We start from the raw sequence: 16,257 nt of genomic DNA on the forward strand, positions 1-16,257 counted from the left end.
TAAAATTCCAGCTGAGCAAAAGTACAGAGATAGCATCAGCAAATACATGAAAGCATTAAGTCAAACACCTATTCACCACAAATACAATGTAAAAAATAATGTACTACAGATACTGTATGTACTAAACCTCTTAATCAAAGGATTTGGCTAAAGAGGTTTCAAGTTATCATTCTTGATGCACAATTTTAACATTTGTTGAATTATTTATTTAATTGTTTTTCCTTCTAGTGGCAAATGAAGAAGACAGCTCAGCAAGACCTCAGGCCAGTTTTGCACGTAAGTATCACCATTGTTATACTTCATTGTTATTCAACTCATCACATTTCCATCCATCCAAGTTTTTGAGATATTTAAAGAGTTCTGACCAACTCAATAAAATGAATATAAGAAAGTGCTGAAAGTCTGTTTTGAAATATTTGCAACCATACTTCATATTTCTTTGTTATTGTTATGACAATAGATTTTTATAGGAAGTCTTTTCTGCAGAGATAATTTAGAGACAGTTTGGCCTGACCAGAAAGTTAAAGGGTTAAAACGTGTTTTGTAAATAATAGAGACTTAAACTGAAGATATGTAATAATATGTTAGAATATATTTGCAGTAATGGATTTCCTCATGCAAATGTATGGATGTAGGAGTGGTTAATTAACTGAAAAACCTATAACTGAGCAAAAAAGTTGCCTCCTCTCCTCTTAAGTGAGCGCACTGGCACTAATGACAATCATCCACATGAGGGCAGTATTACAGAGGCGCTGAAATCTGTCACTCCCTTTCAGTGAAACGTACTCCTGCAGCCAATGCTTCAATATCTTTTGTGAAACAACACCTTGAAACAAATTAACGGTTTATTCACTGTATGAAATGACTGTGACACCAGCAGGCTTTTGTTTTATTTAGGCTCAAAGTCCCAGAGTGCTTTGTGGAATGCCATCACTGCAGGGATGGGGATCAAAGGCAAAGAGCAGAAGCCCCCCCTGAATGACCCACGGAGTCCTGAAGAGATTCTGGCCGATGATCTTCCTCCAGCAGATGAACCAGATGCCACAGAGAAAACTGCCATCAGGTTTGCTGCTGTCAGAAATATCCCAGTAATGATGCCAGAACAAGTAATGCTCATTATATGTTAATTATCATGAAATGCATCCTGCGTGGTGCTACAGTGGGACATCAGCAGCCATGTTCATCTTATTATCTTACAATGTGGCAGCGTGCACCATCAGGCATTGCTCTGTATTTTGTATTTGTTTTCTGTTTTTGGATCAGAATGAACTTGAGCAGGCGATATTTAAAGTTGAACCTCTTCAGGTTTGGTTTTTTTTGTTAATGAAGAAGATAATCTCCTGTCTGACATTTAGCTGATGCACACACATACGCATGCACACTCACATTTACTCTGTTAATTGCTATTTAAGGCTGCTGACCTCGAGGGACTTGGGCGTGATTGATTCCACCTTGATAACAAGGACTTCAAACTACCATTAACATAATTTGTTGTCACTTTTAGAATATTGCTTGTCTTTTAACACCTGATTCCAATTAACCTTGATGGCCCTGGAGACGGCAATATGTCTCAGTTGGCAACAAGTAAGCATTTGTCAGAGGATACTAAAAGTGCACTTTAGTACTTGATAACAAGATTTTAATAGTACAGAAAATAGACAGGGAGTTATGGCCAGATGATTTTCACTAGTTTTCCCAATATTTTGGTTTAGCAAGTCCTCACAGAGATCACAATTTTACAATTTATCGGGTGCTCAGTTTGTGACTTCTCAAATCCCATCCAAGTGTTGTTTTCGGGTTTTCCTTCGTTTCCAGTCTGCAGTAACAAATGCTTCCTCTCCAGCTCTTCTCTATGTTATCTCAAATTACAGTGTCGTTGTTCTCTGCCAGTCTCCCCTGGAACACAGATCCCTTTTCCAGAGTAGGGTGGTGACAAGGAGAAAGTGATTTTCCACTTGACTGGACATAGGCTAGTCCTTTAGTTAAAACCTATAGCTCAGATTAAAAAAGAAAACACTGGGGCAGCTGAAAGCACTCCTACCTTCCATAGAGGAAACAGTTCATTTGTCATTTAGCCATAGCTTTAGCCTCAATCAGAGTGCGGGAACAATTGCCAAGCATGAGGCTGTTCATCCTTGGCTGAAGATGAACAGTTTGCCTATGTTTTTCAAGAACTGGCAAGGGAATGATTCTTTTCAATAGCGCTAACAGTTTAAAACAAATAAAATATGCTAGGAATTACTCCAGTCTTTTTTTTGTTTTGTTTTTTACTAAAATGTGTTGGCTGGTGAAATAGTGATAGCAGGTGGTGAATGTTAGCTGTGGAAAAGGGCAATGTTATGCTTACAATGATTTATACTGTTCAATGATTACCTTTGTCCTGATCCTACTGAAAGTCAGGGGACGTCTTCGGCCATGTCAGCTGTGGTTAATACAGGCCAAAACTGCAGGGAGTCACAGGGATATACATCTTAATGACAACTAGCCAGATTATGGCACAGGGTGATTAAATGACACTGGAACTAGCAGTAATCCATGGAATGATGTAACTACAGTGTCACCTCCGAGGCCGGTTCTGGCCGATATCCTCCGGGTGATGATAATTAGATTTATTGGAGAATAGAGCAAGATCACATGATGTTTAGCAGGAAGGATTGGAGAGCCTTAAAACATATTGACTGTCATAAACTGGACTTAGTTGAATATAATTTAATTGTTTTCTAGTCAATCCCGCAGTTACTTGATTACCTGATTTTCTTTTTCAATCTGAAAGGTCGCCTGGTGCTTACGTGGCTGCTGTTGCAACTGGTTTAGGATTGCAGTTTACACACAAACACACACACACACAAACTGGGAGGACTAAAACACAATATGGAGCCATTAGTATATAAACACACGGTGACTCATCTGCTCGGCTGGTGCCACGCTGTTTCTTCTGTTCATTATGGAAACCATATTCTGTTAAAGCACTGGCTACCAATTGAATAGATAGCAGTTTGCATTCATGCAGAGGGGGAAACCTGTGATTTTTATGCAGAATCAAATTGTTTTGTCTTTTTTTTTTTTTTGGATCCTGCAGAATTTGCCATGTCAGAAGATGATAGATTGCCATTGCATTCATTTTCCTAATTGCTGGAACTTGATATATGCAACACAAACACGATATTAGTGTGCAAGAGTTTCTGAACCATCATTTTGATCAGCACTTACTCTCTATCTGAATCAATCGTTTCTTTAATTGATTGACTTTTTTTTCTTTTCAAAATTACTGCTTTGAAAGCCAAATCTTTGAAGAGGTATGATACAAAAAAGCCATTAGGATTAGTTTGTTATCGTCCCATAGGAGGAAGAGTGAAAGATTTTGGGAAGAGGTTGTTATTCATTAGCTAGAATTGCCTTTTTATTAGAAACTAATTTCCATTATATTCCAATCTTATTACACTAATGGTCCTTTGAGATTTAGTGCTAGATTTATAACTGTGCTTTTTTTTCTGAACCCCTTTTTTTGACAGTCCTTATGGATAGGTAGTGACTGATAGGAATGCACTAAAAATTCATGTCAAGTCTATGTTTCACCAAATGAAGGCATTTTCAAAAACAGCAGAAAAAAAAGATAAATAGAGGGTAGTGAAAACGATTACAAGGGTGGCTAGATGCTTACCAAATGATGAGAAAAACAGACTCAGCACAGACAAACATTCAATAAATGTACACATGCAGCCAAAACCTGGACAGGCACTCTTTTGAGGTCCTCAGTTGGATTTGGCAACTGCTTAATTGGATGCTGTTCGCTGCTGTGAACATTGCACAGCTGATTAAGGTGGCTGTCTTCATCGTGCCATCCAACAGTTTCTGAGGCTGACCCTTCCACTGGCTGCAGCCGCAGATTCGCAGCCCCCCGCTGACATCTTCCCCGCAGCAACAAGCTCCATCACTAGCCTTACTAGCGGGTTAATGAGGGTCTGCTGGGAAAAGTCACTGCTGCGTAGCACATATTTCTTGATATTATACAGCTTGATATGGAGTATAGTTTTATGTGTAGCAGGGAGAAAAGTCAAACTTTAAAATATGCAGAACGCAGTGTCGTCCAAAGTCTGAATCTTTACTGTCTACAGCCGTTTTCTTTCTTCTTACATATAGATCAGTAGATGCATTAGGGTGACTTGCAGGAGTAGTCATAATGTATTATTTTTAGAAAATTCAAATGTTAATGGGATAGAAAGATACTGCATTTTACTTTAGGACGAAATAGGTGTATAAATCCCCAAAATAAAGTTAACCAAGTTTTTTAAATTATTTGCTTTTGCACAATAAGGGTAAAAATGTGTGTCTGCATTGCCATCCACTGTAGTAATTAAATAAAATGACATTTGAAAGTAGACTAAAAATTCCACAGAGACAATTTCTATGATTCTGCCCATTCCCTTAGCTCATTCCCTTTAACCTCACTCAGTAATAGTGTCTTCTCTCTGCTTGCATAACAGCTTTTAAATACACTGTGCATTATAATCACCCATTACATGAGTACTCCTCTCTTTAGGCTCTGCCACTGCTTTACATCAATATTCTTGCTGGATTAATGTATTAATAGGATCAGAGCCTTTACAGACTGGAAGGCACTAAGGGGGCCAGTGAAGTATTTTGTCCATGTAGCATAAATTTCCAGCAGCATTTGTCACTTTAAGCTGTTATTTACAGTAAGTGCAACATTTCCTTAGCTTTATCCCTGTGCAGTAAATCACCATCTATCATAGACTTTTTAAGGGAATATTAGAGGCATAACAACAGAGGTGTGATGGGGGAAAGAACCACAAATATCGACAAGATTGCCTGCCCTCATAAAAACTTTAAAACTTTAATTTAAATTATTTTTAAAGTATTAATTTGGATTTTATTATATAGTAACCATCATTTTACCCCTGTCTGACAATAATATTATCCACCATAAGTTTCTTTCACTGCTTGAGGTTTATGGAAGCTATTTTAATTTTTAGATAAATACCAAAATGCTTTACATGACAACTAGAAAAAAACCCATTAATAGAATTGTTTCAGAGACATTTCATGGTACATAATAAATAAGAGATAATAATTTTTAAAGACTGACATTCATAAAATTATAGTGTTGTGCAAAAGTCCCACATTTCTCTATATTTTGCTTCAAAGGAGCCAGAATCCAAGATTCTTCCAAGGTTTCTTTTGGACATTTTTCTGCTGTTTAATTTATTTTCAGTCCAGTCTTTGCACTTCACCATTTTTTAGAATATCTTGGTTTGTTAGATCACTTAATGTTGCTCTATGAATGGACTGGCCTCCCTAGAGCCTGAACATCCCACTGTTAAGTAGTGGAGTAGCAATAAGCAAAACATGTTTAAATTGAATGAGTTTAAGTAATACTTTTTGTGTTTTTGAAAATGACTGAAATTACCTAAAAATAGTCAATAGTATTTTTAGTACAAGTCTGGAGGGATCTGCACTTGTAAGCTACATTTAGCTCTCTGAGAGGTTAAACAGTCTGTATTTAGTTTGTAGTTGTCTCTCAAACAGATTAATGCCCTGTTAACCCCTCCTGTTACCATAGTTATCTACAACTAATGAGCTTACACAACCTCCTGTTCTCTGTCTGTTCAGTGTGGATGGCAAATAAATAAGGGCTACTGAGGACAAGCTGAGAATTTAGCAAGTCACCGTAACAGAATTTCTGATGTGAAATTTTTAAAATGGAAGTTTCCAGACACTTTCAAATCCTCTTGTAAACACCTTAAATAATATGTATGTGTAACAAAAAATGTTAATTACTATTATGCAATTTACCACTGAAGGCTATTGTTATGCAGAGTATCAAGAGAGAGAGGTTCAAGAGTCATCCTCTGGGACCATGAATAGCTGTACAAAAAAGGCCCAAAGAGTGAATAGAATGACACGACAGCAGAAAAGTTTTTTGCCCCAGTTAGATCCTTTAGAGGGGCACAAAACCCCCCAGATTAAGCTGCCGTAATCAGCTGGACTTTTTCAACCATACATACGGAAGTGAAGGCTTGTCCTTGTGTAAACTGCTTTTACATTATGCGAGCTTGACCACATTAATCCTTAACCCTGGGTTTCTCTTCAGATGTTCCATCACCTCTGACTTATCTGAATCAGTCATGGGGATGGAGAAATAGCAAATTTCTTGTCTGAAGTAATTCTCAACCTCCATCATTTTGCAAATAAATATAGCTTTACAGCTGGGTGCCCTCAATTTCTCCCACCCATCTCTGTATCTACAGTACTTCCAATACAAAACCAGAAATGAAGCAGTGATGCGTAATCATATTTTGTGATTCATGATCTCTACTAAAACGTGGTCATTACTGCAAAGGCGCCTGCTATTTTGATGCATAGATATCCTTATCGACTCTCCCAGAAATTTAAATGAGATTTGAATTTTTCATGTACCGCCAAATGGCCAGAGCTGTTAATGTCTTGATTTCGATGTGTGAGCTTTAAGAAGACTCAAGCACTCTGACAAGGAAGCTGTAGCAGAGTGTAATATTCAGCAGATCCTTGCAAATAATTCATTTTTGTAAAACAGGATTAATTGGAATTCCTTTTTTTGGCGAACAGCTTTTGTAATTGTAATTATCAGGGACTTTCAGTATTTAGTTTCATTATGTGAAGGACCATCATCGCTTTTTTGCTTTTGTTGGTTCATCATATTTGTTTTACCCTGTTACACTCGACACATTTTGCTTGTTATGTGTGTTTGTGCATCTTTGCTCACCCTGTTAAATATTCTCAATTTTATAGTCAAATTCGCTGGCAACAGTGGCACAGAGGATGACTCAGCAGCAAGCAAAAGAATTCCCAATACTTCATCACATACTCATCGTTGTTGTATCGCGTTCTCCTGCAATTCAGTGGCACAAACACGGCACATTACTACAGTGCTTTTTTGCTGGAAGGTGTTTCATTCATCAGGTGGCAATGTAATTAAAGTGTTGTCTGAGATTCTTTTGGTGCAAAGGCTGGAGGCTACTTAACCAGGCTGCATTCTTTATCATAGCATTTCATAAATCACTGAGCGTTTTTCTAGTCAGTGTGAGTTGCTATAAATATTTTCTCCTTAAACCTCTAGTAACGGTAAAACAATTTGTCAATAATTAACCAAAGCTACAACGAGTTGTCAGGTAATTAAATGTGACTGAGCGATCCAAAGATAGTTTATGCCAAAGGGGGGTTTATTGTTATAAACATCTCTCGGAGATAATTAAAGATGATTCAATGCTTTCTTGTTTACTTCCCATGCCTACATTTATTGCTAGTGCTTGAAACAGTCTGTCGTTTATGTTCTAAGATCAGGTTTGGGTCTGCCGTATGTCTAACCTTAAACAAATGTTGTAGGTAGCCTATCCATCAAATTGTGGGCACCCTTGACATGAATTAGTTTGTACGATATGGCATCTAACTGTGTCTGAAGGAGAAAGTGTTATAGCAGCTCTGAACAGCCACATTTCAAGGTACCCTGAAAGGCTGGAAAGCACTTTCGACCTGTTTCCTCAATCATATTCATATTGTTGGACTTTTTTACGTATAAAACTGAGAGTAATTACAGGAGACTAATTTGCCAAATGACTGTGTGAGAAAAGGCTGCACATCTTGCCCTTCACTGCATAAAGTGGATGTTGATTCTGAGATTTTATTGCATTATTGAAAAGGTGTAGGGGGTTGAATGTTCAGACACCTTAACCATGGTTTGATTGCTATCAGTACAATATTTCCAGCAGTTTCCATGTACAGCTATCATGGAATGCTATAATAATAGTAATGATAGCTGTAATTCTTACCCAAATTGTCCACAATTGTCAAAATTGTTCTACTGAGTGTGTTTTAAATGGAAATTTGACCCTTAGCAAGGGTCCACACATTTTCTGATTTTCACAAGCTTCTCACCAAGAATCACAGATTTATTTGCCTTCTCGGCAACACACTTGATTCTTGGGTGCAGTGACTGCTGCACAGTTTAAATTGACCAGCTCCTTGAAATCATCGTTTTTGATGGAATCTTTGTGTTCCCGGTGCAGTATGACACCGCACATACAGACTACACGGTGCATACGATCCCTGGGGTGCAAATCTGTGAACCAGAAGCAGTCACTAGTGAAGTTGTCATTGTAGTTTCTGCTCAGGTTAACCTGCCATCTCTGAATGTGGCTTGATATCTCCTGGGGGCAGCATACCCTCACAGACAGGTAGAAGAATTGTTACAAAGAATGGTATGAAGAAAGGCAGCCAGGAAAGGAAAGAATCTGAAAGGAAAGGAAAAAACAGATGCATAAACGCACCTTTAAAGAGGACATCAGCAGGTTCGTGGCACTCAGGCAAACCTCTTTTCTGTCCTCATGGAGGACGCATCTCACCAGATGAAAGAAAGAGCCCCTTTGAGGTGGCGCCCCGGCATTATCCCTACATCCTGCATCAAGTAATTGAAAGACCTTAGAGTATGGTAAGGGGCTCAGGGGAGCAGGTAAGGGGGGTGAGTCATCCTAGCAATCTTCCAGTTGGACTTGGAAAAGGATAAATAAACGAAACCCAAGAAAATAACTAATATGCTTCACTAGTTGTTAAGCAAGCACAAAAAGTTTAGTATGCTTGTATAGAATATATTTCCAGCACACAATGCACCATGCACGATGCAGGTTTAAAATAGACTATCCAGCACTGAGGACTTACTACTTTGTAGGTAATTACAGACAAAGCTTTTTATTTTATACGAGGATACCACACTATATATGCAAGTCTGTGTAGAACGATGGGTATGAGTCTTATAAAGTTGTGACAGTATTATACTTATTGCTGGCTTGGCTGACATTTCTGCCCACAAGAGCTTGGCAGAGAGCACTGGGGTGTTTAGATACTGTAGAGTGTTTTGTTAGAGAAAGCAAGGAAAATAAACAAAGGGAATAATATTCCATGTTTTAAATTGCTCCATTTTTAGGGGGCTGAATGTGGGGCGGTCCTGAATGTGCTCGATGGATCAAAGTAATCTCTGTCAAATCAGTGTCAGCACACTCTCTGCATGCTATTTAATCCCTCTTGGCATGGCATCTAATATGTTGCACTGAACATGCATTATCTACATTTCAGCTGTCATAAAGCTGCCACATTTTTAGTGAATGAGTTAAATGTTGAGCGACTGCATTTGTAAATTAGATGCTTAAAAAAAGATAATGCTGTGTCACTGTTTTGACATTTCAAAAGAAAATGTCCTCTTGCAAGTATTTTTCTTTTTTTTAAACCAGCAAATTCTACACAGGAATTCACCGCACTTGCGCTTTCGTCTTCTCCTAAAGGCTTTTTTCCTTTTCCTCATGTCTGTCCCCACTCATTTTTCTTCCTCACTCCCTCCAGTTTTCCAGTAGATGAAACAGAACATGGTTTCTCATTATCAGCCAGACTCCTCCCTCTCTTTGACTGGTGCTCTTTTTCCCCTCCCTCCCTCATGTGCGGAGGGCTCGGCAGTGAACGTTAATCCCGGATTGCGCTGCCCTGCCGTCTGCATCCCGTTGTTGCTGGGAGAGCATGGCACGGCTCCAGGACCCCTGCGCTGACACGACAGAGAAGTGAATGAGTAACAGAGAAAGAGAGGGAGAGAGGAAAGAGGTACAGTTGGACTGCTTCATGACTACCACAGCTGCTTGAGTGTTATTTAGTTTCAGTCACACACTCTCTATCACATAACTAGAGGGAAAAGAGAGAAACAGGAGGGATGGCAGCCAGTTTGTCGCAGCTGTGGGAACTACTGTAAGAGAGGAAACCTCGGTCACATCCCGGGTTCCAACACATCGCAGCACTTCTCTTCTTTGCGTTGCACCTTCCTCACTGTTCACATTTGACAGGGATTAAACTTTTTTTTGATCTGTTGCTGGCAAATCTGTAACTCCGTCAGACATGGAGTCTCCCACCAAAGAGATTGAGGAGTTTGAAAGCACGGCCCTGAAGTACCTCCAGCCAGAACAGATAGAGAAGATTTGGCTCCGGCTCCGGGGATTGTGAGTATATCCACTTTTATTCTTTTCAACAAGTGTGTGAAGCAGCACTGTGCATGCTTCAGCGTGTTTGAATGAGGCATTTGATGTTTAGAAGTGAGTTGATCTGCAATCGTGTGAATTATTCACACATTTTGACAAAAAAAGAGGCACAGTTTCTGTCGCCTTTATTATGGTTGTTATTATAAAAGTGTGACCATCACACTCATTTCTTAGTTTCAGTTGTGTTGTGTGTATGTCAATTTATGGGAGACAGAACCCAGAGTGAAAATGTAAAATGGAAAGAAAAACAGAGAGGGAGCGTGTGTATGTAATTACTCAGGCCAAACATAACCATACATTTCCAAATGGTTTGTTTGCCTAACTGAACAGGAAGGAAGAAGAACATCGGAGCTCGAGTGTTGCTCACACTTGTGCAAGAAAATCTTTACTCTCCTTAACTTTTCATTATGTTTTCACTGTCTCATCAGATGTGCAATAAACACCTGCTGCCCATGCAGACTTGTGCAGCATGTCTGTACATTTAAACCTCAGTGGCTAAAAGAGTGTATTTTTCAGATACTGAGGTGTGTCATGGGGTTCATTCTTTTTTTCTTTTAACATTTGCTGCTGGATTCATTAAAGATTCTTACTTACTTTGTCACATTCACCACCAATCAACACCTCTATGACCTTTCTCCCTGAGAGGAAAGCACTTTATATGTAAGTTGAAGTGTGAAATGTTCTTTTATCCATTTTCAGTTCACATCATTCCTACTCAGCAGGGGGAGGAGACAGCACTGTTGCTAGGAGGGTTGGGCTATGAAGGATATCTTTAATGCTGCTGCTCAAGGTCTCAATGAAATACATTTCCCTCCTGCACATAAAGGCAGCAGTTAGAATTCCTGTAACTCTAATACCAAATATTTTAGTTACTTTTTATTTGCCAGTATTTAATTATATAGCTCCGTGAGTATGCATTGTTTATCTCTCCTGTGTTAAAAGCTTGATGTTCCACCACCATCCTCTGCCACATTTAGTTTCCTTGGATGACTTCATTGTCTCTTCAATTTGCTCACCGTCATAACCATCTGTCTTTTTGGATAATTGATGGATAGTGAGTCAGATGAATGTAACGGGAGCTCAAGCCTTTTCCCCCCCCTTCCTTCTTTTTCTTTTTCTTTTTTTAAAGGGCTACACAGCAGTTGGCTGGGTGCTCTGAGGGCTCCTGTAGTGTGTCAGAGATCACATTAGCCTTTAATCTCACAAAAAGCCTCTGTCTAAAAAGAGTGAGCCCCCAACTGACAGGCAGCACCCACAGATGTTGACACAGACTCACAACATAAACTTGCAGAGTATATTTTCTGTGCTTAATAGGGATTAGATAACATGTTGCAGCATTGAGGTGTTTGCGACTGCGAAAGGATGACTGTGCATGTGTTCGAGTGGGTGATATAGATTGTGGACATGTTTGAGTCCACTTGGGGATATTTACTATAGGTGCTGCTAGCTTACCCTAGATTTGTTTGTCAGCTGTGTGATTTGTATGTGAGTTTGCTGGTTGACACAGCACAGTTTCTGGCACAGTGTACTCCACAGAGTGTACCAAACATGTGTGGATTGACAGAGCATATGTTTTGGACAGTTATCTCTATGCTCAGTCTTCAATGATGAGGAGTACACCATGGTCACCAGCCTGTAACAGATGGCCCTTGTTTTTATATGTAATATATCAGTGAGTGGATTCCAGTGTATTTGTGTTAATAAATTAGCTTACTTAGGCAGGCCTGATCTGTCTCCCACTGATTAATAGAAATGAATTATTTAATTAGTGGGTAAACAGTTCATAAAAAAGTGCTTGCTTGAGGAGAGGGCAGTGTAAGGAAGTCCCAAGAATCAAGGTGGCTGACTGCTTTACCACATCTGATCCACAAGGCTCTAACTAAAATAAAATTATGATAATCATAGCAATCCAATAAGTCATAAACAGTAACATAGATCCCAAGTACATGCAAGAAAATGTGCACTTTACCTGAAGTGCACTGGAGCACACTGGCGTGCACTGAATAAGCCCCTAAAATGGTTTTGCAGGTGCTGTCCACAGATCATTGCTTTCTCCTCATCTTCCTTTCTGACTGATTTTTCTCCAGTTTTTTTTTTTTTTTTTTTTTTTTTTTTTCTTCTTAAATGACATCAGAAACAGCAGTATGCGACATTACGTGATGGCAGAGCTTCAGTTCATCCTTTGTCTTTTTTTTTTTTTTTTTTTAATAAATAGGACAGGGGGAATGAATGAGAGAAAGAGGGGGAGAGAAAGAAAGAAAACCAAAGGGGAGAAGAGACGGTGAGAAGGGGGGGGAAGAGAGAGAAAAAAAAAAAGAACTCCTGGGTCACCTGTATGGAGAAAAAAAAAAAAACAAACAAAAAAAACAAACAGAGGAGACAGCAAACAACAAAGAGCAACATAATAATAGAGAAAACAAAGCACCATCACAATAAACTAGCTAGTCATAGATATCAATATTTACTAAATAATAAACGATATTGTGCAGCACGCAAGATAGACAGCGCACAGTGTGCTTTGAGGCAGCAGCCAAGAAAGCTTTAGTCCGCGTCTGTGAATACCCATGTGTGCATACCTGTGTGGATCAGCATGCTTGCATTCCAAAGGTTTCTCCATGTAATGATCTGCTAGGGAGTGTGGGGGGGCCACAGCCCCGTCCTCCAGGGTGTGAAGCGGATATGGAGGAGATCAAAACTCCAGACATCCAGAGGCCCCCAGAACACAAGAGACCATGGAAGACCAACAGAGGGGCAGCCGCGCCACTGTTCCAGTAAGAGCCGAGGAGAGTCCCAGATGAGGGCTCACTCAGCAGCCGCGGAGCAGAAGTCAGGGGGAGTTGCAGTGACGCGCCCGTGAGCTCCGCCGGCCCCCAGCTGTGCCTGAGTGACCGAGCCCCAGGCCGAGAGGCCGGGGGCACCCCACCTCCAAAGGGGCCCGAGCGAGCCCCAGGCCCCAGGCCCCGACAAGCGGCCGCCAAGGAGTGAGCCGGTGTGTACCCGGACGCCCACCCCCAGACACAAAGAACCACCAACACACCGACACCTGAGGGAGTCCGCCACCGGCAGGGGAAGTGGTGGTGGGTGGAGATAGGCCTCCAAACCTTGGAGGGCCTGAGGTGTCCCCAGAGAGGTGGCGTCTGATACCCAGCCTGACATATAGACACAGACATACAGGCACACACAGACACAAACATCCATTCCCACCCTCATACTCTCATATGCACTCACTCCACACTCAACCAACGTGGAGACAGACATAAAGAGACGCTGTACACACAATCACACTCCCCAAGCGTACTCTACAAACTGGGTCTAGGTACCCTTGCCCCTGGAGGGGGGAATTGCACCCAGACCCAGGTGGTGTTACCCTTTTCCCTGCGGTGGGGAGTTTTTTGTTTTTGCTAGTATCCGTCACTACTGGTAGCACACACAGTACCTGGAGCTCATTCAAAATACATAAGTCGTCAATAGTCTTACTTCTCCAGGATATCACATCCATATGTGCTGTCATGTTGCTGTTGTCCTGAAAGTTTACTTTGTCTCTCAGCGGAGTCTTAAAAGTGTTGAGGAGGCACCAGGAGATGGGCTATTTAAAAAAAGTGTATCTGCTAGTTTGTGCAAAGAGGTTAAGGAGGTCTCCTGAAAGAACCGTTCAAAATGACCTGAAGGCACTAGCTCTTGTGTTTCTGAAAAGATGGTGAGAAACTGACTCCTTCAGTCGGACCTCTGATCACAGCCCATCAGAAATGTGCACATGAGTAGCCCACTTGAGAAAGGGCAGTGCTCCTCCTGTTATACGAAGTCACCAATACCAGCCCTGGTGCTGGGTTGATGCACTTCTAAGCCTTGTCCAGCTGTCCTTCAGTAAATCACAATTAGTGCTTTTTTCAATGGCTTGCAAGAAGGTTTGCTGGACCTGTACAATTTGAATGGGATGCAGGCATTATCTCGTGCTACTAGTAGTGACAAGGACACCCACAACAAAAACAAGAAAAAAAGCAGAGCAATAATCTTTGATCATTACCTGAAAAACCATCCCTAGTTTTTGGGTTGTCTTGTTGATGCCTTTCCAGACACTTGGGTTTGCACCAAAGCAAGTGAAATTGATTCACAATGGTTTAAGCTTGGTTACTAGAAATACTGATTTCTGTGAAGTTGAAGTGACTCTGTGTTAAACTGTGATGATCAAGTGTTCCTTGAATTATTTTGAGCAGTGTATTTTGCTTGTTATAGTTAAAAATACTTAACAGATTGTAAAATGATTAGTGAGACGATTAGTACTTAAATGATTAGAGCAAATATTTGTCATCCCATGTGTTGGATTCAGTTGTGGGATTGCCTAGTGCTGTTATCTTCAGTCAAAGTAATTGAGAAGAGCTAATATTACTGTAATGTTATAACTTTATTGTAAGCCTGATCATCCGGTATTTACTGTGCTTCCTTGGGAGGTTTATCGCTACAGGGTTTGAGAAAGATGTGATGCCACTGGCAGGCGACCAAATAAAACAAGTCTTTATATTAATTAAAATTGCAGAGCTCTGGTTTTATGTATGTTAATGTAAGTAAATAAATAGAAAATTTATTTTATGTGCAAACTGAAATGGAATTTCGCTTCAAAACTTTTTGGTAACCACAAATTATTAAATCTGTCCAAAAACATTGCAATATTTACCAGAACTTCCTCAGCTCTAGCTCTGCGCCTGCTATAAAACATGACATTCATTCTTATCCATTTCTTATGATGATATAAGATAGGCTAATACATCGACTAACTAAATGAATAACAATATATAATCATAGACAAAAGACAAAAATTATGTGCATAAGATATAATTGGTATATGGTAATATCATGACAAATAGTTGTGTGGACTTATACTGTATTAACTAAAAAAGCTACAAATAAACTATAAAGTATAAAATAAACTATAAAATACTTTATAACTAATGATATAGTAACAGAAAAGCAGAAGATATTTCTTTTTTTTTTTTTTAAAGTATATTTTCATATGAGGACAAGGCTTTATTTTAAAGAACAGCACAATAAAGTCACCATTGCTTAAGAAAACACAAATGATACAAATTAAGTATATGGATAAAATGAACCAAAATGTTATGAGTCCATATGAGGGCAGAGAGTCTCAGGAGGTTAAAATATCAGCACCTTGCCATATAACTCTTTTGGCAAGATGTACAGGCCAGACAATGAGGTAAAAGTGTCATGAATTCTAATTTGAGCATTCCGATTGAATCTCTGTCTTATTTAGGACCACATTCAGTGTAAATATCTATCCCTCCATGCACTTTCTTCTGTTTATACGGGGGCAGGGGCCTAAGCAGAGAAGCCCCAAACTCCCTATCCTTGACCACCTCCTCCAGCTTGTCCGAGGGAAAACCAAGCAGTCCCAGGGTGGTCGAGAGATATAATCTCTCCAGCGACTCCTGGGTCTTCCCGGTGGGACATTCCCAAAACACCAACCCCAAGAGGCATCCTTGTCAGATGCCTGAAACACCTCAACTGGCTCCTTTTGATGCGGCAGCACTCTGAGCCTTTTCCAAATGGCTGAACTTCTCACCCTATCTCTAAGAGAGAGGCCAGCCACCCTTTGAAGAAAGCTCTTTTACCTATTTCTGTATCCTCAATCCTGTTCTTTTGGTCACTGCCTGAAGCTTGTGACCATAGGTGTGGTTAGGGATGTAGATTGACAGGTAAATTGAATGCTTCACTTTTACGCTCGGCTCTCTCTTCACCACAACGGACCAGTACAGCATCCGCATCACTGCAGCCGCAGCACCAATCCGTCAATTGACCTCCCACTCCCCTCTCCACCCACTCGTAACCCTTAGAAGTCCTCTACTTGGGTTAGTAACACCGGTACTGCAAACTGCTCCAGTGCGAGCTGGAGGACACCACCTGATGAAGCAAACAGAACCACATAATCTGCCACCACATCAAAGCGGTTGTGGGATTCATCGGGAAACTAGCGGATGATACCGTGGAGACAAAGACTATCACAACGTTTCCCAACCAGAAGCCGTGGGTGGATAAAACCATCCGCGACGCTCTGAGATCCCGCACCGCTGCCTACAACACGGGACTCATGACGGGGGACATGGACCCTTACAAAGCCGCGTAGAGCAGGGCGATATGGCCAAAAATATTTATCACGATATATATTTGAAAATTT

The 16,257-nt window shown here is 40.4% G+C and overlaps 1 protein-coding gene across 5 annotated transcripts in view; it reads left to right on the plus strand.

Annotated features, from left to right (window-relative positions):
• pde1cb (phosphodiesterase 1C, calmodulin-dependent b) overlaps positions 1 to 16,257 on the plus strand; it is a 119,308-nt gene that overhangs the window by 33,762 nt on the left and 69,289 nt on the right. For 3 of the 5 annotated variants that reach the window (XM_085389040.1, XM_085389041.1, XM_085389042.1), the window contains exons 2-3: positions 229 to 276; positions 898 to 1,063. In XM_085389040.1, the coding sequence (XP_085245166.1) occupies positions 229 to 276; positions 898 to 1,063 (214 nt within the window). Of the gene's footprint in view, positions 1 to 228; positions 277 to 897; positions 1,064 to 8,953; positions 10,032 to 16,257 lie in introns of those variants that run through there. The other 2 variants (XM_085389044.1, XM_085389043.1) reach the window with 2 other exon arrangements.

The sequence above is a fragment of the Rhamphochromis longiceps genome, linkage group LG18, assembly GCF_057381845.1.
Source record: "Rhamphochromis longiceps isolate RC_006_pf linkage group LG18, R_longiceps_female_GT1.1, whole genome shotgun sequence".
NCBI lineage: Eukaryota > Metazoa > Chordata > Actinopteri > Cichliformes > Cichlidae > Rhamphochromis > Rhamphochromis longiceps.